Source organism: Hydractinia symbiolongicarpus, chromosome 8, assembly GCF_029227915.1.
Source record: "Hydractinia symbiolongicarpus strain clone_291-10 chromosome 8, HSymV2.1, whole genome shotgun sequence".
Lineage (NCBI taxonomy): Eukaryota > Metazoa > Cnidaria > Hydrozoa > Anthoathecata > Hydractiniidae > Hydractinia > Hydractinia symbiolongicarpus.
In genome coordinates, this window is record NC_079882.1 from 25,051,997 (window position 1) to 25,077,489 (window position 25,493).

Sequence of the window (25,493 nt, forward strand, 5' to 3'; positions counted from 1 at the left end):
TTTTAAAAGGATTTAAAAAAATACAATCAATTCAAATTCCTACAAAATGTTTGTTACGAATGCATTTGAAAAAAATAAAAAGTTCAAAACTTTACATAAATTACTTTAAAAATAATATTTAAAAATATATCCTAGCCCAGGGTGGAAAAATGCCTTGCTGGGCAGAGACATTAATACAATACCTTCTCGAAACACTAAGACAATAATTTGTGTCCACATTAATAATAATTTCTGTCCACATTGATATTGCTGATATATAGATATGTCAAGTTAAATAAGGCAACAGGGCAATCATAATATCTTCTTTACAGTCAATTAAAATTTGAATATGTTGAAAACGAATCCAAATACGTATTTAATACTGTGTAAATAAGTTGATATTGTCGCTGAAAGAAAGACAAAGGTAATGTAATTAGTATCCAATTATCTTTACATCTGTAATACTTAAACTCGTTCAATTTATAATATAATATAGCTGCCAACTTTCGGCAAGAGCTGTTTTTCTTTCCTTAAAGGTGGAACAGAAAAGAAATCGCAATCAATTTACAATCAATATTTAAATTGTGTTTTAAGGAGAATTATTGTACATGCGCAGTAGCTATCACACAGGATGGCGACTCTTTTTTTCGAACTCTAAAAGATTTCCACGCAAACTTCAATAAAAGTTCTTGGTGTACATTGCCATGGAAAGTGTCAAATTTATTACAATTATTAATCCAATACTTATACTGCTGCTTTTGCGTATTTTGAACAATGCGTTCAACAGTGGTAGTGGAAGGATAACATTGTTTTTTTAACAACTACACCAAAAAACAAATTATGGCGTCAAATAGCGTAAAGTCTTCTCGCAAAAGACGAAGATTTTATTTGCAGGAAAAATCGTGTTTAATACACGTTTCTCGAATTGCATGTTTTTAAAATTTTTAGAATTTAATGTTTGTTAGGGTTAGGGTTAAATGCTGTTTTGGTGGTGTAATGTTACGGTCAAAGTCTTTTTAATTTTCGATTTATACTAATAAGCTTCTGTTTCAAGCAGAGGTCAACAAGAACAAAATTTTTACCAGCTTGTTTGTAAATATAAGTTTTAGGTGAGGATTTCAAAAATCACATTCATTTTGTTTAAAAAAGTCGAGAAATAGCAGCGGTAAATCAAAGAAAACTAATTCGGAAAAGGTGTATTTTCGCACTTGTACATTGTTGGAAAAAAGACAGAGATTGCAGCGGATAAATACTCTTGGAAGGGCCAAAAGAAGCAGTAAGGGACTTCACAAAAGATGTGACGAAATATTAAGATTATTGTACACGCCCTGTGAAAAAAATGATAAAATCCACTTGAAGAATGAAAGCAGTAGAGAGCTCACAAAGCTCACAATTGTTTCTCACGATTGCTGATAATATTCATAAAAATCCTTACTGGAAACACTGCTTGCGTTTTCTATTTTTTATCCATTGGGCCTTCCAGATGTTGTTATTAAATTTAGTATAAGAAAAATAAAAAATGCTTACTAAGTTTTCGACAAATTCTGGTCTGACCAACCTCATTCTTCGAACAGTTTGGAACACATCAATATGTTGTTCAACTTTCAATTGATCTAATGCGTTCATACACGCTATGAAAGTTCCACTGCGATTGGCACCATCACTGAAATACATATTATGACGTCTTTCAATACAACAATTATTATCCAGCGAACACAGTCAGAATCATAAGACATGTTTGGTAAATAATGAACTGTGCTTATTTTTTTCACGACAGCGCTATGTCATGATTTGTCGTTGGAAACAATTCCAAAAAGGCAGTTTATGCAAGACTAAAAGTCTAGCCCTTCTTTATAATGGAGTTATTATACTTTAAGGGAAAAAAATGTTTCGGGCGGAAATGTTTGCAAATTAAAAAATTCACGAAAAATTTGCATTTTGCGAACATTCTAGAAAAAAAGCAATATTAAAAGATTTGCGAACTTTTAAATACATTTTGCGAGCATTAATTTTCACTAATCACAAAACGCATTCCTTGATTATCTAAGCATAACATTGAAATTAACAATTTATAACTATAAAAGTTTTAAAAGAATTGCGTAATCAATTTGTCTCCTTGGAAAGAAATAAAAATTGCATTTTTTTTTCGGAAACATTACAGTTCGCGAATACTTTTTCCCATACATAGACTTGCGAGTCAAAGTATATGAAAAATTTCACGACATGATTGTTGCGAATTTGACTGAAAGTTTCTGCCAGCGAAAGTTTTCAAACTTAAAGTACATACAACAAAAAACATGATGGAACATGAAAACAAGAAGGCCACAAAAATTTTTAAAATTGATGAACATGTTTTCAATGTTTCAAACAAACAAACATGAAGCACAAAAACAAATAAACAAACAAACCTGCACGTAACCAAAATAGTCCCATCTCCATAAAATTGTTGCGACTTCAAGACTTCTCCAATTAAAGTTAATAACGAGTTGGAATCAGGAATATCATGATTCGGCCAGTTCAGTTGCAACTTATTAACTTTGCGCTCTGTCTAAACTCAAAAAATAGATGAAGCATGGGTTAGGTGGCAAATTATAATCTGTGGAAAATATTTGTTTTAATATTCCAGCAAAGACACTATGCTCTGACAAATGATTGCTTTTATTTCCATAGCTAACAATTCAATGTAAGCAGAAGAAAATTTACTGATTTATCTTTTGGGTCTACTGTGTAGTACTTCTGAAAAGTTTTTAAAGGAAAATTCATCGTTCATGTTTTTGTGAAAAAATCCAATTTTTATTACTCTACAAATATTTTTAATATTAAAACATTCTTAGATTTTGTACAGGACTTTTTAAATAATAGAAAGTCAGTCTGGTCTTCAATATCGATACTGGCATCAGGAAATTTTATTCAGCAGCCTTGCCGCAACGCATTTCTAGGATTAGGGTATAAAATATTGTCCGCATAAACTGGTTAAATGGAGTAGAGATGGGGAAATAACACCCTCTAAAATAAATAAATAACACTTCCCTTTAATCATCATCAATTACACTCGCACTATTCACACTGTTACATTTTTGGTCTTGCCAGTAGTTTGTGCATTTCTTTCCTTTTATTTGCGAAAATTAATTCCCGCAAATATTTGTAAACACCTGATTCGCGAAAATTTCTCCTGGCAAAACAAAGTACAATAGAGACGAAAGAATACAAACCGTGTTATCGGATACAATGAAAGACTGCATGTTGATATTTCCAACTCGCGCGTTTGATTCTACCCTCACTGTAACAGCACCAAAGTCTTCGGAGCCTTGGACTGGACAGAATGATGGAAAGTTATGATAGTTCTCGTCTGTGCTATTCAACATAACAATAGTAGTCACATCGCGCTCCATAACAACAACCCAGAAGTCATTCAATGTTCCAACTAACGGGGCCTGTGTAGCTATGATACCATCTTTCTTTTTATAACCGTTTACAAAAACAGCATTGATATAATCGGTAGAATTTGGTGTTTGTGGTAAGAATACACGTAAGAAGTCACCTAGAAAATCGTTATGCTGTTTTGTAAGCAACCAGTTTATCAGTAACTGTACTAAAATCTCCAAGATTTCTAAGCAAGTATAAACAACATCACATACAAGCAACTATTTATGTTCTGGCTGCGGTGTCGAAAATGCATTACCGGGCTTACATTGATGTTGACAATCCTTATATATATATAAGATGTGATACTCACTTATGGAACAGCACCTATTTCCTGATACTGAACCGAATAATTACGCAGTTTGGATATTAAGTAAAAGGTTGATATTAAATCAAACATTGTTGATGAAAATTGGTAATTATTGACCAGGGTTTTGATAATCTTAAATTTTTTCCATTCTCTCCTAAGCAACTATTAAGCAAATTTTTTATCAAATTTAACATAAATTTTCAGCATATCAAGTTAGTACCAGATCAAAAGTTAAGTTGTTTATAAAGAAAATCTTATGAAAGCAAGGGAAGTCAATTTTGCCCATAACAAACACAATCTTAGAGAACTCTGCTGGCACAAACGGAAATTTAGGGACTATCTTGAAATCTACAGCAGCACATCTCTCATTAGAAATATAAGGCTTTCAACTTTTCATGTTGTCACTCGTCAATAATATCTTAAAAATGACAATCCCATGCAAATGCTATCTTCCGTATAGGGTGGTTAGCATTAATCTAGAATGCCATAAATCACCGATTAGGCGTCCAATAATCAAACACCTGGCGGGCGTGACCCTGCGTGTTTATTTGATAAATTGGCAAACCAAACGTGTTATTTTTGAACTTTTACAATAGCATTTCGTGCGATTTTTAAATCAAAATGTAAAGTAGAAGGTAATGGGAAAGAAGGGTTAGGCACAATGCGCTGGCATTATTACTTTGGTATTCTGTTATTTGTTATTTTTATTACGCTATCTTTAATTTGCAAAAAACAACTCTATCATCACCCTGTAACCAAATACGTGCCAAAAGTACATTGAGGACACTCAATCGGTAATTTACGGTAGCGTACTAAGTAACAAACAGCAAATATCAAAATGCCCACCTGCTAATATATCTGGGTATCTGTTCTTACTGGCATTTTCTTCCAACATTGCCGTTTTGAAGTTACCTTCACCAAAAGGTATATTTACGCTATTTAAACGCTCAAATTCTATTTCCAAAAGAAACTTTCCGCCTTGCTTCTTTGATATTAAATTTCGGAAAGTCTCTGGGAATATTGATGCGGCTACACCAGTATAACCACAACACAAGGCTTCGTAAATCGCACTGTGAACGAATTTGTACTGCTCAACTGTTTGCACCATTTGGACGCGATTTTGTCGAATACTTTCAAAGTAGTTGTATATGTCAACGAGATGTTTTGTTTTCATCAAATGCAGCATCGCGTCAATGATAATATATGATCCAGTTCTGCCAACACCAGCACTACAATGCACAAGAAGTTGCTTTCCACTTTCATATGGAATGAGTTGTCTCACTCTATAGCAGAAATTTAGCAGCAATGTGGGGTATTCTGGACAGCCATGGTCAGGCCAGGAAGTGAAGTGCAAATGCATAAATTGATGTTTGTTATATTCGTAACTCACTTTCATTTTACGAATTACATAGTCAGCATATACTTGTACTTCCATCACTTCCACTTCAATACCATTATAAACTCGCTTCCCGTTATTCTTTGGCCAATACTGCGCACATTTTGGCTTACCATCCTCTACTATATTTGTAAGCATGATAACAGCTGCAGGTTTTTCACCAAGCACCATGCGCCAAAAATCAAAAATTGTTTCTTTTTTCGGTCCTTGAGCTGCAATATATTCAACTTCTCCAGAGTAGTTCTGAATATAGTTTGCATTAATGTAATCACTAGTCTCTTCACCAGTAATTTCCTGCAAGACAACACGAGTATGGTCATATGCAGTGACGTTCAAGTAACGATTTTTATCTTTATTTTGAGACATCAAACCAACTTCGCAGTCATGCAAACGCTCCATTGGAACACTTTTGTATTGTTTCACAATGTCTGAGCTAACATTATCTTTTTGTTCCAAATAAAATGACAAAAATTCTTGAATGGAAAGTGGCGGAAATTTAGGTTTCAAAGGAATATTGTAGTAAGATTCGTTTGACGGTCCTTCAAAAGGAAAGAAAGATAGATACAAAGTCAAATAGATTTTTAGCAATAAATGACAAAAAAAGTTGCAACAAACCTGCATTAATCTCGTCATAATTGTTTTCTTGCATTTTAAACTCATCTTGACTTTTCAGCTTTATGGAAGTTGCAGAATCGCGATCGTCACCAGAACGCTTCAAGGGTTTACGCCGTCTAAACCAAAATTTTAAAACTAAAATAACGCCAGGATAAATTCGATAGAATATCATCCTCTGTCTTTTTTCTGCAAGCACCGGAATGCATCGATTATACAACAAAAATTTTTTTTAGATTTTAAATTAGCCTGTTTTCTGGTAATCAAAGGCTGCAATAAAAACATCTCTACTTTCTGTGTTTTAGGAATTATCTGAATGAAGAGTGAGATTGTGATTCACATAAAAAAATAATAATGGATAATTGACTGGTTATAAGATACACTGTGTATAACATGAAAATTTCATCAACACACAGGTTACAAAATAACTAAAACACTAAATGTTTACAATTATATTTAACTTTCCAAACCATTTTCAGGTTGTAATCATTTACACACTTGTACGTACCCTACAATTCAAATACATCTATCAACAAAATTTTGATGTCAAATTCACGTTATTTCATAAAATGATTAAAGACACCAATATATGTATTGGTAATACTATCCTAATACATTATGTATGTTGTTGTAAAGACTCCCAAAACTAAACAAGACTGAAAGATTCTACTTTTTTGTGTGTGTGTGTGTCCTGTTTTAAAATAAGTTAAATAACGAAAATACCTTTTTATGAAGATGATGACAACAATAATTGCAATTAAGACAATAACACCAGCAGCTGCAATGCCTGCTATTAACCCAATATTGGATGATGTTGGATTTTGTTTTCCAGGCTTCGGTGCAGCCTGTGTATCTAGGATAACAATACATATATCGAACTGATATGTAAGCAGCGAATCTGAAAACTTAAAAGTGCTCATTAGACCATCTAAACATGATCGTTGGTTAAATGTTAGTCCTACTGACTCGTTTTAAGCACTTTTAAATTCTTCTTCAGTCCCCCATAATAAAAAACACTCCACATGCAGCTTGGTAATGCAGTACACCTTGTAGGGTCACCTTTACCATATCTAGCTAACATAACTAAATTTGAAAAGTAAATACATATTTGACATGAAAAATCGAAAGTTTTAAAAACGGAAATTTCAAAAGAGCTGCACGTGTGTGTGAGCTTATTTTTTAACTGTTGAATACCTTTTTGGTAGATCATGTGTTGAGATAGAAAAATAGAAAGTTAACTACATAAACTATATAGATAAGGATTTTCGAAATCGCTCTACCTAATTGTAATATTCCCAGTATGTTCTGTGCGTCTACCTGCCCATCTGTATACATTTTTTAATTTAAATCTTATATTTTTATAGTTTAATTGGATCTACAGCTAACATTTTTTCCACGTAAATACAAACTATCAGTATACTTTTGAAAATATAATGATATTTCAATATCTTTTATTTTCTTCTTCTTAAATGAACCTAGAAATGGACCTAAAATCCAGGAATTACCCTAGCTAACATACTACGCTACATGTCATTTTTCTTTATTTCTCATTTTAGCTAGAAGTCACACAATTCTTGATTTTTGGAAGGCCTTTATTGTGATATATGTTTAAAACTAAGATTCACGATAAATTGTGCTGCATGTTGGTAAAGCTTAAATAACATTTGGCCTAAAACATAATGAAAAGTTCAGTTACTCTGAAATTTTTTCACCATGAGCACAACCTTTGATCCCACTATTTTTAACAAAAAGTACCTATTCTATATGTTCAGATAAAAGTAGGTTAATCACAGCTATATGACAAGCATGGTTTATCCAATGGAATTTTTGTCTGTCATTTATACATTATTTAAACCGATTGACTAATATTTAAGGTTACAAATTTTCGTAGAACAGACAGTGACCAACCAAAAGAGTGCAAATATAGTTATCCTGTAGGGCTACATTCAGCGTGTAATGCCAGGTCTCGGATAACTTTAGTTATTTAGATTGAATGTAGTTAATTTTGCACACTTCAATCACAGCATTAAAACATTAAAACAAAACTTACCATCTTTGGGAGCAACAAACTCTTTTGACCATAATGTAGAATACAAATCATCCTAGCGAAGAAAAATACATACTTCTCACGTCTTTTCATTATCAATTCATCAATGATTACATGGAAAAATTCCTATATATAGCTCACAGTACCTGTACATTAAGCCTTTGAAATACAGCATATGTTTCACCTCCAACTAAGGGTCCATTTCTATACTCTATTATGGATCTTCTTCTTCTTCTACCAGACTTTGACGGTAATGTGTATGTAATATTATTACCTAAATCAATGTGTCTTATTATGTTAGACATTGCTTATTGTAATTCAATATGGATGTGATGAGGAGCATAAAACACAAAATGCTAATTCTTTTCGTTGCGTTAAGCAAACATGTAAATTTTTTGATATAATTCTAGCATTTTGATAACGTAAGATGTTATGTTTAGTGTTTTGTGTTTTTACTCTCTTTTACTCACTCCCATGTTTGGTACATAATAAGCAATAATATTCACATGCTACGAGAAGGTTTATATATACGAAAAACCGCAACATGATGTACGAGAAATAGAGTTAAAATTATTGAACTTTTCGAAAGATGCTTCCTTTGATAAAAGTAGTCATGATTTTGATTTTTGAGTTGTACATTTTCCAGGGAAATCGTTTCTTTTTTCAGATAAAAGAATTTAAGAATATATAATTGATAAAATTCTTCACAATTAATTAACTTGGCATACAAAAGAGTCGTAGGCTATACTACATTTACTTGAAATCCTTTTTCTAACACACACAAAACTAATACAGTCCCCTTCAAAGGTTCAATCACAACAGTGACAAGTTATTCACATTACCTAGCACAAACTCACTAACATTGAGTAATTGTGTTTTGTTAAATACACCAGCTATGTAAGGCTGATTATAATCAGCAGTTTCATATGTCTTCAAGTCGTTCTGCTGGTAAAATTTTGGTTCTTTTTTCTGCCAGGTTGTTTTGTTAACTTTCATCATTATAATATAATGATATCTAAAAAGTGAATTAAAATAGATAAAAGTGGACTAGAATGACTTTCCACAATAAAGCAGTTTAAAGAAATGTGTTGGTAACAGGTTACACAGATTACTATCGTTTTGGAGGGCTTATTCCCTTTCATTATACATTGCTATTTTTTTCTTACTAATTGAAGAGTTTCTCTGAGACGTATCTTTTCAATAGGAAAAAATTACACATATGTATATAACAGATTGCAGAAGTCAAATAATCCATTTAACCTGGCAAAATTAGTGAACCATCTTTTTTATATAATAAGAGACTATAATTAAAAAAACTAATTAATTTCAGTGCCTTTTCGAATTTGTGCTTTCAAATATTTGTATGAATTACAATAATAATCATCATTCCTGATATGGTCCTGTTTTTTTAACTGCAAAATGTGTTCATGCAACAAAATTCGCAAAGTTTTGAAAATTTTGTAAACATTGGCACGCGTTTTTATTTTATAAGAATCTACTCTGTAAGACTATTCAAGATAAAATCAAACGAAAAGTATCCTTAAGAATATGCTCACTTGAAATTTTACTTGCATCCTAAATGGAATATAAGCAAACGTTTGTTTCTTTATTCTTTGGTAACTTATATAAACATGTATCCTACCATTACATTCTCAAATCTTCCAATCAACCGTGCTAAGAATATATCAAGATGATTTTTGCCCGAAAGTTGAAATATTCATGTTGCAACGAAAAAATATTTTTCTTCAAAACAAAATAAACGTGAATAAACAAGTAATCTTTTATTATTACAGCTCCATTCACGTATTTTAAACATCCGTTACACTGTGCAATAAAAACTATTTCTGAAGGGTCAAATTTAAGATGTGTACACTATTCGCCAACATCTTAATGCAAAATTTTCAAGAATAAAGAAAAAGAAAGATTTTACGGGTGAAAGGTAGAGGAAAAAACTAACCCTGACCCTAACCCTTAAGATATTTTTCTAGTATTGTTAGTCTACCATAGCCATGCTCCTAGTTTCACAGTACCTTGCCAATATTCCACTGTTTTATTTCACCACAGCTTTTTAAATACTTTGTAGAAAAAGAAAGAAACCAAGTTTCAACAATTCTGATAAAAAAAGTACAACTGGATAGAAAAGGATTTTGAACATTTATAAACATACAAATTTAGATTTTAACTTTTTTTTAAAGAAAAATCTTATTTAAAGAATTTTTTTATCATTTTACTAACAAGATAGAAACACTCACTAAAATATAAGACAATGGCACTAATTTGATCATTATAAGGAATTGATGAAATGTATCAATTTTAAATTTTCTGCAGCCACTAGGCTGCGCTGGTGCTACTTGTTCAGATGCAACAGCGAGTACTCTACACTCACTTTCTAATACATAATCCACGCCAGGGTCTCACAATTTGAGACAAATAGTCATGCTGACGTCAGCAACAACAAGCATATATAAGGAGTTTGGATCTAATCAAATAATCTCTTAAGTCCGCCGTAAGCATTGACAAGTGAAATTTGACAAGTTTAAATTGCGTGAACCTAGTATAAAACAGCTACATATCGACTTGTGGAAACAAACGTCGAAATTTGCCACCTTATCCCAATATATTTTGTCGGGAACCGTGTGGAGTTAAATCAACTAAAAATAAAAATAAAATTTACTTCAAATTTAAAGGTCCTTTTACTAATGCAACAGATGTCTTCGTCCGGTTCAAAACTTCAGGAACAAGCGTCTTTAATGCATTGCGTTCTAATAATTAGAAAAAAAAATCAATAAAACCAAATGTTACTGCTAAGTTGCATAGCTATGATATTTACCGAGTTTACATATTTATCTATTAGACACCTGCTTGAGCCTAAGATATCAGCCATTACTGGAAACTACCTCTTTAAATTTCTATACAATCCTCACAATCAGTAAAACACAATAACTTCCCTTAGGATTTTGCTTTGAGCTTGAAACTTAAAACATTTAGTAAGTTTTGACATGCAATTAACCCAATTTTTTTTAAAAGTGGCAAGGTTTTCAGTCCAAAGTAAGGGTTATAAAATAATTAAAAAAATAAAACCTACCAATAACAACATTTTGAGATAAAACTCCATTATAATTGATGTTTTGGAAACCATACTTTGTAATGTCCTGTTGTAAATGAATATACGATTTAAATACGCTAGTACTTTCACCAACTGGTAGCCTCATGGTAGAACGTTCGCTTCCAGTGCGAGAGGTCTTGGTTTAAACCCCGGTCAAGTAATGCCAGAGACTAGAAAAATGTGAATCTATCCTTTCTGCTTAGCGCTCAGCATGAGAATAGGGTTGATATCTTAAGCAGTTGTCTAGTTGAGATATTTCTGTGCTTTCACGACTTCCGTAGTTGAAATGTGAGTTTTAGATGAACTGGGACCCCTCCATAAAACTCTCGTTGATAGTATCAATAGGAACTGAAGAGGCTATCCTGGGTAAATAATTTCAATAATAATAATAATAAAACAACATATATAAATTTACCTTTCCATTTATAACAGCTCTAGCATAAATATAATATTTTCCAATAACTGATATTTTTGCATTTAAACCATCAATATTTTCCTGGCCTTCCACAAAATAATATTTAATACCATCTGCTGGAAGGTCCTTAACTGTAGCAGCAAGAAAATAATCCAGATTCTTTAACTCTGATTCTTTTTGATTGTTTATCAGAGTTGGTAGATTTGACTTTCTCGTAGTTGATATCACAATTTCGTAATAGCTACACAAATAAATGTGGTCTTTTTTTAAACAAATGTTTAGAAGTATAATCTGTATAAAAAGTGATCTAAATGTTTTTTTCTTCAGAACTGAATAAGGTTACACACACGCATTGAACAAAAAAAAACAAAAAAAAAACAAGAAAAAATAACACAGAAAATTTTTTTGTAACCAGGTATATAATCTAAAATATTCTTCAAAAATTAGAAACATTTATGGAGTAAGATAGATGGCTGTTTGCTCAATATCAAACGTATTTGCAGACGCAATCTCGGATTGTACAGTATTTTTTTAAATCTCCATCAAAATGTTTTTAAATATTCAAGAGAGATTTTTTTAAGCAAAAAAAAAAAAAAGAAAATTAAAACTGGCATTGTGTGATAGCTACAAAATAGCAAACTACATTTTCATTTAAATACAGTGCTCTTTTACTGCAATTAAAATGTTAATTTAAATTATTCCAGGAAGTATCAAATATTGCTACACCCTTTATTCATTGCAACGTATATACAACATTACTACTAACCTTATTGGTCCGTGAATATCTGATGAAGAAGTTAATGTGACAATCGTTGTGTTTTCTCCATTACTACTTGTAGCTAGCCCAGGTGGTGGCGGATCTAGTGACAGAACAATTTTCTTCATTCAAAACAGAAACAAACTTTTCGTTATCAAGAATACCAATCAAAGGTTTTAACAGGATTCGAATTTTGCTAAAAAGTCTACTTCTGAGTTAATTGCTGATCATTGTGTAAAATATGCCCTTAAAATGTGAATACTTATAATGTGGCCAAAATGCTGAGACTAATACAATTTTGGAACCTACAAATTTGGTGCTGGGGTCAGTTTGTTAACGTTTTTTTGAGTTGAGAGAAAGAATTGCTTTTACTACACCTTGACGGACATGGACATTGATTAAAACTATAATAAAATGTTAAATGTATATTTCTAAAACGTTTTCATTGCACAGAGATGTATGATTATCAATATTTAAAAGATGAACAAAAAAGACTGTATTTTGTTACTTCATTTCCCTGCTTCATCTCTTTAAATTATTAGAACTTTCAAGTGTTTTTAATGATTCTTATTTGCACTAATAAGTAATCAGACAATATCTTAAATCGCTAAACAAAATAATAAAATCTAAATTCAACGATATTCTAGCACTTTTACCTTTTTTCTTTTCATGAGATTCTAGAACCATCCAAGAAAAAACTGCTATAAGGAGCTAAACACATAAAGAGAGCTGTCCTATCTAACCAGGCCTGTTGGTTACGTTAGCTGGCGTTTTTTTAACAGTCGCATAATAGCGGTCAATAGTAATTTTAAATTTTTACAAACCACGTTATACAACTATATTATATTAAAATTTAAAATTCCTTATTTGTCTTAAGAGTTATGTATTTATTAATTTTACACCATTGCTCTTTATGCGATCAGCCCCTAATACAAGGAACCTGCAGAAAATAACAGAGTAAGTGAAAACAACAAATCTAAGTGAGAAGAGTTATTTATTAATCAATGCAACTTACCTTTTGGTTGCACATAAAAGTCAAACGGTTCAGAAGATTTTGTTATATCATGAATATCTGCTGTAATAACAATTCGAACACGAGCTGCAGCAAAGGTTACATATTCTAGTATATAACTCAATATGTACGTAGTAGTATAAATTGTGTTGAAGAACAAACTATGCGTATGTGGAAAATCCTTTGAAGCTGTAATTTTAATCTAAAAAGAATAAATAATTTAAGGCCACCACAGTGCATTTAAAATACTTTATTAGGAGAAACTTTCGCGAGAGAATCTTTCGCGAATTTCGCATTTTTTGGTTTTTTTCGCGAAACTTTGTCTGGCCATTCGCGAAAATTTATTCAGTACAAACTTTCTAAATTGTCGATTCGAGAAAATTTCTTGTCTCGTCCACACTTGGCACAACTGGTGATGGGAACGAGATTGGAATAAACTTAGAAATAAGCAAAAGCGATGATGTTTCAAATGTATGTATGGCTTATAACCGAGTTACTGGCGAAGAAGACGATGACGACGATGCGTGGGAGCTAGAAGAAGACGAGCCTAATGTGTTTGATCTGTTTTGTGAATTTGTCATAGAACCCAATTTGTAAATAAAAGTTTTTACATAACATTAAAAAGAAAATTACATCGTTAAAAAGCACTTTTCTATCATAAGAAATATAGGTCATTTTTTATAAGAACATAAAAAATCACGAATCGCGAAAGTTTATCTCGCCAAAACTTTCCAATTTCAGATTTCGCGAAAGTTGATCTTGCGAAAATTTTTTAATTTGTAGATTCGCGAAAATTTATCCAAAAAATTTCGCGAGTTTTTTGACTCGCGAAAGTTTCTCTCGCGAAATTTTCTCCGAATAGAGTAGGTAGTTTTAGAATGACCGGCTTACATTATTTAACAATTCATCATTCAAACTTTCAAAATCCCATGGCTAATAATTAGGCATAATTAGGCACTCTGCAAGATAATATTTATTGAAATACATACATGGTATTTGGAGACTGAAAGAGGATGAGACACTGGTGCTTTCCATGTAAATCTGATTTCGGATGAAGATAAACTTGCTTTTATTGAATGAGGCTTTGCAAGAACTAAAATAATTTTTGTGCATTAAAAGATCTATTTAAAGAAATATTTTTTGCACAAACGAGTTCTTAATCATAATCATACCTATTTGACAGCCTTTTAGTTGGAGTCTCATGCAGCATCTGTCATGGCTGCACGATGTTGGAATGATATACAAATGATTTGTGACAATGTAAGGATTTAACCAATTTACAGATAATGGAGATATTCGTTCAGAGACACCAATTAAATTCTAAAATAAACATTTTCTCTCTTTTTTTATTGCCAGCAATAAGGATAAATAATGTAAACTAAATTTATAATCAAATAATTAAATGACAGCAGAATCCTATTCAAGGGCAAAATATGAATGATATTTTTCTATGCTTTTATGATTGATTTGTTTATTCTACTATCGAGCTCTGTATTATAATTGAATGTTATTTTGACTTATGTTTCGACATAACCTTATTTAGGTTTTAATCTTATGTTTCGCCTTGTAGTTTAGGATCTTGCAAAAAAAGTTATTGTAACACCACATCTTTAAAGGACACAAGATCTCTGTGGATGATTGCATACAGCTTTGATATCGATCAACGTACAGTGTTAAAAACAACCATAGGCAACCTCTTGTCAACTAAACTATATCACGCTGCCAGCAAATGTAAATGAAATGCAGAAACAATTTTCTTACGTCAAACTGAAAATTGAAATGGTGCAAGTTTTTGGTTGTATTAATGGCACTCGTGTAGCAATACGGCTTTCTCTAATTCAATGATGTAGTCGTTATCTTGGTTTCAAAATGAGGTCCGTATGGACAGAATTGTAAACAAGATGGCGGCAAGCGAGGTGGATTTGCAAACTCTGCAAGTTATCAAGAAGCCTGACAAAATTAGAAATATCTCTGAACGCCTACGAATCAAAATATTCATAAATTGTTGTTACAAAACATAGATGTTGATGTTGAAGTAAAATTAAACGCTGAAGAAGAATTATGTTGGGGTAAATCCCTGGATTTTTTGCCATTATTTACTAGACGAGAAATTGATCAACATGTCGGCAAATGTGGTAAATTAAAGAAATTACACATACAAAAGACATTAGAAAGAGGGCTCAAATTTAAGGAGGAAAGATACATTTCTTCGGAAAGTTTATTTGCACCTCAGACATTGAAATATTTTTAGCTAAGGCTCATTATCGGGCTAGTGTGGTGCGTGGCCTTGTGGTTATGGAGTTCGCTTCGTAATCATAAGGTCCGTGGTTCGGTTCACATCGCGGGCATGCTTACCAAGTGTCTTTACTACAGCTACGGGTCAACCCATGCCATGTGAGGGAAATTGGGTAGGTGTATAGTTAATGTATACATTACGAACACAGGACCCACATTAATAACAGTGTCTTAACACTGAAGTGGTTATACCCTGTATAACTATTCAGAATAATAATAATAATAATAATTAATAATAATAATAATAGTATGAAAAAAGTCCATAGAGTTGTGGAAGTAATTTAAATCGACGAAATGGTGAGGTGGACGATGCAAAATGCAACTGTCCAGCAGGCATGAGTGGCTACTGCAATCATGTCATCCCTCATGGCTAGAATTAGCTAAATATTCCCTCAATAATTTAAAACGAGTTCCAACAGAAAAAACCTGCACTAGTGTTTTAAGAAATGTTCCAAGAAATAAAGAGACAGTTAAATACCCAGTTATGAAAACTGTTCCCCATAGCAGTGTTATGAAAAAAGGTATATCACCTACAATTTATGAAGCTAGACTAAATTACAATGTTTTAAACAACATACACGCTATCAAAAAGCTACAAGCAGATCTACAAGCACTCAACAAAAATATTGGATATGCACATGTGATACCTAACACTACTTCTTCTGATTCTGAAGTGACAGGATTTGGTGCGCAATTTGTAGGTTCCCCACCTTCATATCAACTTTTGCCTGTTGAAAGGGATTTCATTATACTTTGGAAAATTCCTGAAAAAGCTGACACATCAACAGTCTCTAATTTCCCTGCTAAATTTTTGGAAGGAACAGTTCCTTGAATTATTCAGAAGATGAGTTAGAATTCTTACAAAAAATCACTTTGACCCAAGAAGAAAGTATAAAATTGTAAAAGCTAGATGGAAAATCCTGACAAGAAAAAGCGATTTAAGTCGACATTGTGTTCCATTGTGTACGTTATTAATTACACTTAATTTTTGCGAGAGTAACAATAGTTACAGGGATGAAGAAATAATTGCTAAAATTGAGTGCAATAGGTCAAAAGAAACCTTCAACAAACATTTTCGTGACCCAGTGTATTCCCAAACTTGCTGTTCGTGAAATATTAAAAACCTATGTGCAAAGATATTTACATGATAACTATGTTTACATTAAGATTATGCTGTGGACTATGCTGTTTGTATACTAACTCAAATTTTGACCTTCTGTTCCACTTTGTCTTGTTTTGTTTCAAAAATGTTTAATACATACATTTAAGTTCTGTTTAACAGCAGGCTAGACTAAAAAATAATTGTGGGTTATTATTTCAAAAAAACTGAATAGAACAAATTGGCCACCAGTCAAGTCATTGACGAAATCATTGTGTAGGTGTCAGCAATCAGGACAAAAGATCTTTTTAGTTTAGGCTGGACAATTATAATATTTTCAGGTATATTTTATTGCAAAATCATGAGTTAGATGTTGTCCTTAAATAAAGCTTTTATAACCTCGAAATATCTTCTCCTTTTCTCTCTATAATTTTTTTCTTCTTTAAACTTAGAATGATTTGACAATATTGGTTAATGTTTGTATAAAAAGAAAAGAAATAAAATCATTACTAATATTTAGTTACATTTTAAGAGTAACAGTTTTCTATGTAAATAAAGAACAGAAAAAACACTTCAAATTCTTAAATAACAAAAACAAAACAGTCACAAAATATTAAGCTCCAATTAAAAGTCAAACTGAGAGTAAGTGTACCTTTTTGTGCTTAATTGTAGGGGCAGGGGTCGAATAAGCAGGGGGTGGATACTCCGGGGAGAATTTCTTAAAGTGGACATGATAGTGTGAAGAATGATTGACTATTACTTGCTTTTTCTCAACCAGTTTGTCATTTGAGACAACGCGTGACTCATTAAATTAATAGCTGTAGCAAATAAAGTATTTGATTCATTTATTGTTTCACATAGCTCTCGAGCATTATTTCTAAATTCTTTGAAAAGTAAATTATCTTTTCTTTTACATATAATTTGCGTAATCAATAAGCGGAACAGAACTGCCTTTATATTTCTTCGTTTAACTGGTTATATGCATTCCTCATTATCCATGTCTCAATTACGTTCATCATCATTGTTGTTACTGTAATTTTTGAAACTGTCTTCATTTCTTACGCCAGGATTGGTACCACAGTAAAAAAATTAGTTATTTATCTTAAATTTTTAGATACAGCGCAATAAAGATTACCATCTGCACAATGTTTAAGATTGTTTTTGTTACGTCATAAGACAATCAAACGGTAGTGATTTTATAGAAGCATATTCTTCTCATATGAAAGATAGCTCATCAAAAACTCCAAACCTAATTTTCCACTTATTGTACCTTGGGGGACAGCATAAGAAATTTTTTGTCTAAATTCTTTTGTTCCCCCAAAACCCTCTTATAACAAAGTTTTGACAACTTTTCAGTAACAACAATTCAGCATTATATAATCATCTGAAGCAACATTTGGACCAAATCATTGAGCAGCAAAACTTTTTCGAAGTTTTTTTCTCACTTTGTACTGCTGCAAATGTAGCTAAGTTAAAATCCAATCAATTGTATTCCATACAGGCCTTGGAATTTGGACTTAGGAGACACACCATTTCCCGTCACCTTTATTTTATTTAAGGAAAGGTGTTTCTGCAGTTTCCTCGTGGCTACCAAGGCCAGTCCTATTGTGATGTAATTATATGAAAAAAAACCTGTGTTGAGCCAGCCTGTTTGCTGGCTGGGTCGTATACATAAATTCACAAAATAATTGAATTTATTAACAAAAATGGCTAATCAAGGATGGCTTATCTCATATTATCAGTCCCTAGAGATAATTTTGAGATTAAATAACAATTTGAACTTTAACTTTTGCGTGGAGGAGAGAATTGTTGAAATCACATCTTGAGCTTAATTGATATTCTGACATAAAATTCCATATATTTTTCTGTCATTCTAAAATGTATCTATATTGACTTTTTTTTGGTGTTTCTATAGCTCCTTTATATTTGTAATTCATTGTAACTAGAATTTAAAAAAAAAGATATCCAGTAGATTGAAATGAAAAAAAAATCAATTTTAACCTGGCGAAGGTGCGCTGGAGATCCATGTTGTATCTTGTAGGTCTTTACCCAGCCGTTATTATTCGAATCTCCTTGTAAAATTATACCAGAAACCACTATTTTACTTTTGAATGCAACATAAAGGTAAGTTGAAGCTTGTGTTTTACACCATGCAGTTGGACTGTCAATAGTAATATTCTTTCCAGATGCACCAGTTATAGTCATTTGTGTCAGAGTGTTTGAACATACTAAAGAAAAAATTGTTCATATAAAAGTTGTTCTCACTTAGCTATTGTACTGTTATTTCTCAAAATAAAATTGACGCAAAATTTTAATATCTACACAAAATGTTTTATAGGCTAATAAAACTTGCTGGTTTACGATTGATTCAAAAAATTTAACGTGGACAGCACCACTAACTACAACCAATATTTCTTTTCTTAAATAATGCCAGCAGTTCTAAGTTTAGTTAAGAGGGTAGCATAATAAAAAATATTAGTTAATATAGGGATTTAATATAACAATTAAGGAGTTTCTAAAATTTCAGCAGGCGTGTTAACATTTATATTATTAAAAATTACATACAACACAATAATCAAATTATTAAATATTTGCAACACTTGATATGATTAACTTTGCTTAAATTACTTTTACAATATTTACGAAAAGGAGCAACATAAATTTTCCAGTCGAATTTATTATCGTGCTACGAAATCTTTATTCTGCTACAAAGCACAAAAATTTATTATTACACCATACAATGATTCTATTTTAACTAAACACTTTTATTTCCTTGTGTACAGTAGAGGTCACTTACAAACTGAAGGGGACCCTATTGCAATTCCTGCTGTTTTATTTTTACCTGCATCATAACCATAAACTTCGACTTTCATACCACAATTTCCTTCACAAGATGTTGGCCGAATCCTGAGACTTTTGATGAACGTGAGTTGTGATAACGTGTTAAAGACTATTTCCTCGCCAAAACTAGCATCTACTTGAATTTCCTTAAAATAAACCAAAACAAGTTTTAATGTAAATAAATTTTTAAAACTTACCCTGACCATTAGTTTTCTGGTTTATAATTGTATTGTGATAATACTGTATTGTGTTTTTTCCTTAGCTTCGCCCTTCCATAATATACCCACGTGTGGTTGCATTTTACTCGACCAAGCTATTTATATTCTTGTTATGTTGGAGACAAGTGGGTGAAATTTAAATTTCTGAACATCAAAAATGTCTAAACGATGTGTGTTGAAAAGTTTAACGCAAGAAAATATTATTATTTGTGTTTTGTTTATTGTGTGCTTAAAGTCAACAAGTGTTATTGAATCAAATTTAACAAATGTAAAAAAAACACCACAGCAAAAAATCTGCGAGGCCAACAAAACTGATTTACCACTGCATGAAAACAATTATTACTTTGAAAACCTCATTTTTTCTCTCAATTTTTGTACAGAAAAGAAAATATGAAAAAAATCACCCAGAGAACAGCCTTTTCACTTGCTTCAACATCATAAAAACCAAGCGTATTTGCTTTTACGATGGCTTTATCATAAAAAAAATCTTGTGAAAATATACCTACTTCTATTAAAAATCTCGAAAATTAGTTGGACTGGTTAAACAATGCTATATTGCAAACTTCGAAGGACAATAACAGTTGGTTTTAAAAGAACATAGGCAATTTAAGTCCTTTGTTGATAAGCAGAAAAATATACATACCTGACGGACTACTCGAAAACAGGTCAATAATGAGGATTTTTTGGGGAAAAGTCTGCCAAAAAAAAACACTTGATAAATGTTGCATAAAAAGTAGGTCATATTATATGATGGGAAAGTGTAAGTACAGTTAGTTGTCTAAAAGACTTGGATTCTTTAGGAAAAAAATCTGGCAACGAAATGGGTGGTCACAATCAGTTAAATAAGGTAGCACGGTAATTTAAATATTAACCTAAATATAAACTAACATCACATTAATTCTGCAATATAAAATTATTGGAAAAGACGTAGGGCTTGCAATCTTCTATAAGTTATATGAGTTGATTAGTGCGAGTTTGTTTAATACATGATTATTAAAGTAAGAACGCATCATCATATGAATTTTTATGCATTTGCCATTGAAACTTTCGATTTATTCTGCAAAATTAAAAATAGATTGAGGTTTATGTGTACTTCAAGTGCTCCTGTTGGTTGATCGATTGCTTGATAGATTAAATAATGACAGACCAGTATAGCTTTCAATAATTTATTTAGCTTAGCCACTAGAAGACTATATTAGGTTGTTTTGGCTGGCATGAATTTTTTAAGAAACAAATTTTCATTGGTTGGTTATTCTCATATTTTCCATGTTAACTTCTAGTTAGCTTAAATTTCTACAATGTGCTAACGTGGGCAACAAAAACTTTAAAGAAGCAAGGAAACATCTGTAGCACCCAGAAATACTGAACAAATTTCAATATTAGGTGAGAATAATTGATTTAACCCAACCGAACTAAAAATTACCTCATGACATGCATCAGAAAGTTAATTCACGTTTTACTAATACAAACCTGATTTAATTGGCTAAACTGTGTACCATAATATGAATAACTCAGTTTGTATTTTTTCACAAAGTTCTGGTTACTTATACCATTTCCAAATGAACCCTGTATGGATATACCAGTGATAGTTTTTTGTTTAAAAAAATCAATTTGCAAGTACACTGGATTGTTATCCGGTCTATACATCCCAGTTCCAGGATGAAATAATCTTGCATTTTCTTTATTATAACCTGTACTTCTTGATAATTGCGAATTTGTTATGATAGTGCGTGCCATACCGAGTGGTAAATGAATGTCTAAATAAATAAATTACACCCATCACACTTTTTATTATGACATGACTTTAACAACCATATTTATTTGATAAGTCGAAGTTTAGAAACAATGAAATGTTTAAATTATTTTATGTTGAGTCTAAAATTTTCCACTTTGTTCAGCTTTGACATTTAACAAGATCCAGTAAGACCAAAATATAAGAAGTAACCTTAATTCCACAGAATTATAATGTCAATTAAATCTTTGCTTCGTTCAGCTTTGACATTTAACAAGATCCAGTAACACCAAAATATAAGAAGTAACCTTAATTCCACAGAATTATAATGTCAATTACATCTTTGCTTCGTTCAGCTTTGACATTTAACAAGATCCAGTAAGACCAAAATATAAGAAGTAACCTTAATTCCACAGAACCATAATCTCAATTAAATCTTTGCTTAGCAAGTTTTGAATCATACTTAACATACTTAAAACCTTGACGAATCGACAAACAACTTTACTTGTATTTTACAAAAAGTTATAATTGTGCAAACGAGCATAATAAGATCAGAGAATATACAGAAAAAAAGAGTGTATGACGTAAAAACCAAAACATTTTAGATGTGAATAGTTAATTTGCAGTTTTATTAGTTTAGATGCAATATTTTATTATTAGATGAAATTAATACAAAAATTCAAATATACATAGTTTTTTAAAATTTGGAGAAAAGGCAATTTATACAAGAACAACCCATCTATACACACTCTGGCTTTTAATATCAAGTTTACTTACTGTTTTGTAAACAACCATAAAGTTCTATTCGCATGCATGGATGAGCTTGATCATCCCAACTTCTAAATATCTGTGTTGCATACAAACGAACATGTGTAGCACTCATCGATGTAGTAAACCAGTTGTACACCACATTTTTATTGTCACTGTTTCCTGCAAATTCCTAACAAGAAAGCATGTTTGTCCCAGATGATTAAAAGATTAATATTAAATCACTATGAAAAGGCTTTATTTTGAAAAAAAAAAACCCACATCGCCAAAGTCTTGAAAAGTGTTTCCATCAATTGAGTATTGAAGTTTAAATTTTGTTACGTAATTACTAGAACCACCTGGATCACCTCGAATAGCAATTCCATTAACTGTTGTCCTTGTATTAAAATGGACCTAAAATAGGTGGAAGTTAATCAATGCGACTTTTTTCTTAAAATACCTTTTATGTTGCAAGGTTTTCCACCACATTATCAAGAATGGTAAAACGTAATATTAAATATAAATCAATTTGAAAGGTACCTGAAACCACTTTGTTTTATAATCTCCTATCCTACTCCCTGTACCTCCACACCATGCTTTAGAAGAATATATTCTTGCTTGAGCTGGATTATAATCCCGACTATATGATGATTCAGCAGAAATTTGATTTGATTTTATCAAGCCATTCCACATGCCAAGAGGGGTACGGTCTTTACAAACTGACAAAAATAAACAGTAAAAATTTTTTTAAACGTCTTGATGATTTTGTTATTTTTTACCTTTCCAAGTAAATACTACTAATTGCATGCAAAGTAATATCTTATACACTCTATGTCTGCGTTTGACAAGCATTTAAAATGTCACATTTGATAAACTTTTATTTTTATTTAAAAAATCCTTTGTTTAATTGAAAAATATATTATATACACGGGTAATTAACATTTATTGTTCTTTAACTTCTTTTTTTCCTTGTTATCAATAAATTCACGGGAAAAGTTACCGACAGTAATGTTGTTATAAAGATCAAATTAACAAATAGATTTTTGAGACTTCAGTCTCATCGGATTTTTCCATTGGTTAGATAACTAGTCTATTATAGTAATTCTCCAGTTTTTAAAAGTGCCTAATGTTCTGTACTTTAAAAAACTTTTTTTACAATCTTAATCAGCTGGAACATGTTATGCGATAAAATGAAATAATTTCATTGGCTAAGAATTTGCCGATTGTATTCTAATTTATAATGTCAAGTTTTAAAATCACAGGGAATGTTATAATTATATAATTAAAAAATTTACTTATGCAAGTCATGGGTACGAAGTTTAGATAAATTACAAAAATTCACAAATGTTAGCAAAAAGTAAAAAGTTGTTTATATTATGAGAAAAAGAATCCAGGCTTTTATTGAAATCACCACAGGGATTCTTAATACTTCAGTGTCTATATGTGAATTTTTGTCACAGGTAGACAACTAGCTTATTATAATAATACATTAGTCCTGTCTGTCTGTGACAGGCAAAGTGGATTTTTTATGTATTATTTGTTTGCCAACAAATTAGATATATGTTGAATTTAATACATTGGTTTGACGTCAATAACATTCAACTATTATTAGTGAAGCCATTGCAGGGCATTTTTTAACTTTGAGGCCAAATAGCTTGGAAATGTGGGGAAATAACTGACGTCATCTCCTGCGTGGGAGACTAGGAATCACCAGGGACCAAAATTAGATTAACCCATCCAGTTTGAAACGGACGGGTAAAATTCAATATCTCTCTTCAACAGTTCGTCAAAAGCACATAATTCTATACATTTTTTGATCAGCGTTCAAGGATCTACATAATGAAGGCAACAGGTGGCATAACTTATACAATCATAAGCTTTGGTTGGTTTGAAAACAATACAACCAAGTATACAACCAAATTTTTTTACGTCTTCACGATCATCAGGCATACAGGAAGAACTTATCAATAAAAGCAACTTCTTATATAGTTGTTACAATTGCCTAAAAAAATTACTAATTGCCAATGGTTGTAATATGTTCTCGTAACGGCGTGTCAATATTATTTTATTTCCTTTTTATCCAACAAGTTGCGTGACGTGTCTGTGAGAATATTAGCCGAATAATAACAATTGGAAATGGAGAGTTAGAAAACATTGCATGTAGTTTCAGCATGAGGAATACACAAAGGAAACCACACTTTAAAAGAAACGTATATTATCTCTATATGTTTAAATATTAAAAGAGAACTAACGAAAAAAGTTGCATATATGTTTTTTTGTAATAAAAACATTCCTTACATATCATGGAAACAACATGGCATCAATTTTTTTTATTATTTTATTTTTTCGGTTCAAATTTTGTCCCCCCAAAACATCAACGGTCGCCGCCATTATCGAACGAAAGTCAACTTGTTGCGTGCATATTTTGTTTATTTGTAACATATCACGGCGTGCATAGCTTAACAGGATTTGTAAAGATTCACTCACTTCTTGGTCTTCTCAGAGTGATTAAAATCTATTGTGAGGTCTGAGCAATAAAGAAGACAAGCTAAATTCCAGTAGAACAAAATCATAACAATAATTAATTTTCCAAAATTGAGAAAGTAGATACACAAAGAGAAAAACTTTGAGACCGTTTTTGTTATGTTTTGCTATGACAAAATTACTTCCAGTACACTTTATTGAACATAATTATTTGAAGTTTAATGAATTAAATGAAGCACCTGTGGTCTTTCAAAATATTTTGATACAAAAATAAAACAATAAAAAATTCATAATAAATTCGAATACACGTAGCTAATACATACTTTTTTCAAGTAATAATTCATGTCTGAAACTTAAAACCTATATTTATGTGAAACGGTGAAACACTATTTTATTCTGCAAAAGATATTTATTTTAGAACACGATAAATAACGTTATTCTTAGACAATCACAGGAGGCACAGTTTAGCATTTCTTCGCTTCTTTCATTTAAAATGTGTTTGTTTACATTCCCGCAGACTTACGACGCAAGCTGTTATTAATCGTTAGTTCTCCTTTAAGCAATCTTTTTTTGTTTATATGAACAATTTAACTACTGTAAATATAGAACACAAATAGTACAAACCACATAATACAGCGCCAATGTGACTCCAAAAGAATACAACTGTTAATACAAAGTCCTTCATCTCTCTAAAACGAAGCGAATGAAGTAAAAGACATAAAGCATGAAGGTCGTAATCATGCTAAGTGGTCAAAAGTTAATGTTGAAATCACATAAATATATCGAATGTTCCACAATATAAAATTACATTCTTTGTTGTATCATAACGCGTGGCGATATGATATAAAAAAACAATGTTAGAAAACTTACCTGTAATAACACCAAAAATCGTTTGAATGTCTTTTAAATGTTGCACCACATCTTGATATTAATATACATACTATAATATAGACAAAAAGGGTTTATTTTATATTGTCTATCACCATACTGCATAATACAACGTAACATGTTTCGCATATC

The 25,493-nt window shown here is 31.5% G+C and overlaps 1 protein-coding gene across 1 annotated transcript; it reads right to left on the bottom strand.

Moving 5' to 3' along the window:
• Window positions 1–8: 8 nt before the first annotated feature.
• Window positions 9–25,432, bottom strand: LOC130655141 (tyrosine-protein phosphatase Lar-like). Its single transcript, XM_057457849.1, has 25 exons — window positions 25,344–25,432; window positions 25,098–25,162; window positions 22,530–22,708; window positions 22,272–22,403; window positions 22,020–22,182; window positions 20,981–21,267; window positions 19,294–19,438; window positions 18,453–18,679; window positions 14,230–14,377; window positions 14,047–14,150; window positions 13,061–13,259; window positions 12,055–12,148; window positions 11,289–11,529; window positions 10,853–10,919; window positions 10,442–10,529; window positions 8,610–8,782; window positions 7,914–8,041; window positions 7,771–7,822; window positions 6,444–6,573; window positions 5,724–5,839; window positions 4,559–5,647; window positions 3,192–3,520; window positions 2,388–2,527; window positions 1,507–1,642; window positions 9–386 (listed from the first exon to the last, which is right to left on the bottom strand). Exons 2-25 carry the CDS (start codon window positions 25,156–25,158, stop codon window positions 312–314), a joined length of 4,503 nt encoding a protein of 1,500 aa, XP_057313832.1. The 5' UTR covers window positions 25,159–25,162; window positions 25,344–25,432; the 3' UTR covers window positions 9–311.
• Window positions 25,433–25,493: the final 61 nt, after the last annotated feature.

Excerpts from the sequence above, each read along its gene's own strand:
- LOC130655141 (XM_057457849.1), bottom strand. The coding sequence starts at position 25,158 with ATGAAGGACTTTGTATTAACAGTTGTATTCTTTTGGAGTCACATTGGC. Across the intron at positions 14,151-14,229 it reads ACTAAAAGGCTGTCAAATAG|TTCTTGCAAAGCCTCATTCA; the intron begins GTATGATTATGA and ends AAATTATTTTAG. Across the intron at positions 11,530-12,054 it reads GATATTCACGGACCAATAAG|CTATTACGAAATTGTGATAT; the intron begins GTTAGTAGTAAT and ends TTATTTGTGTAG.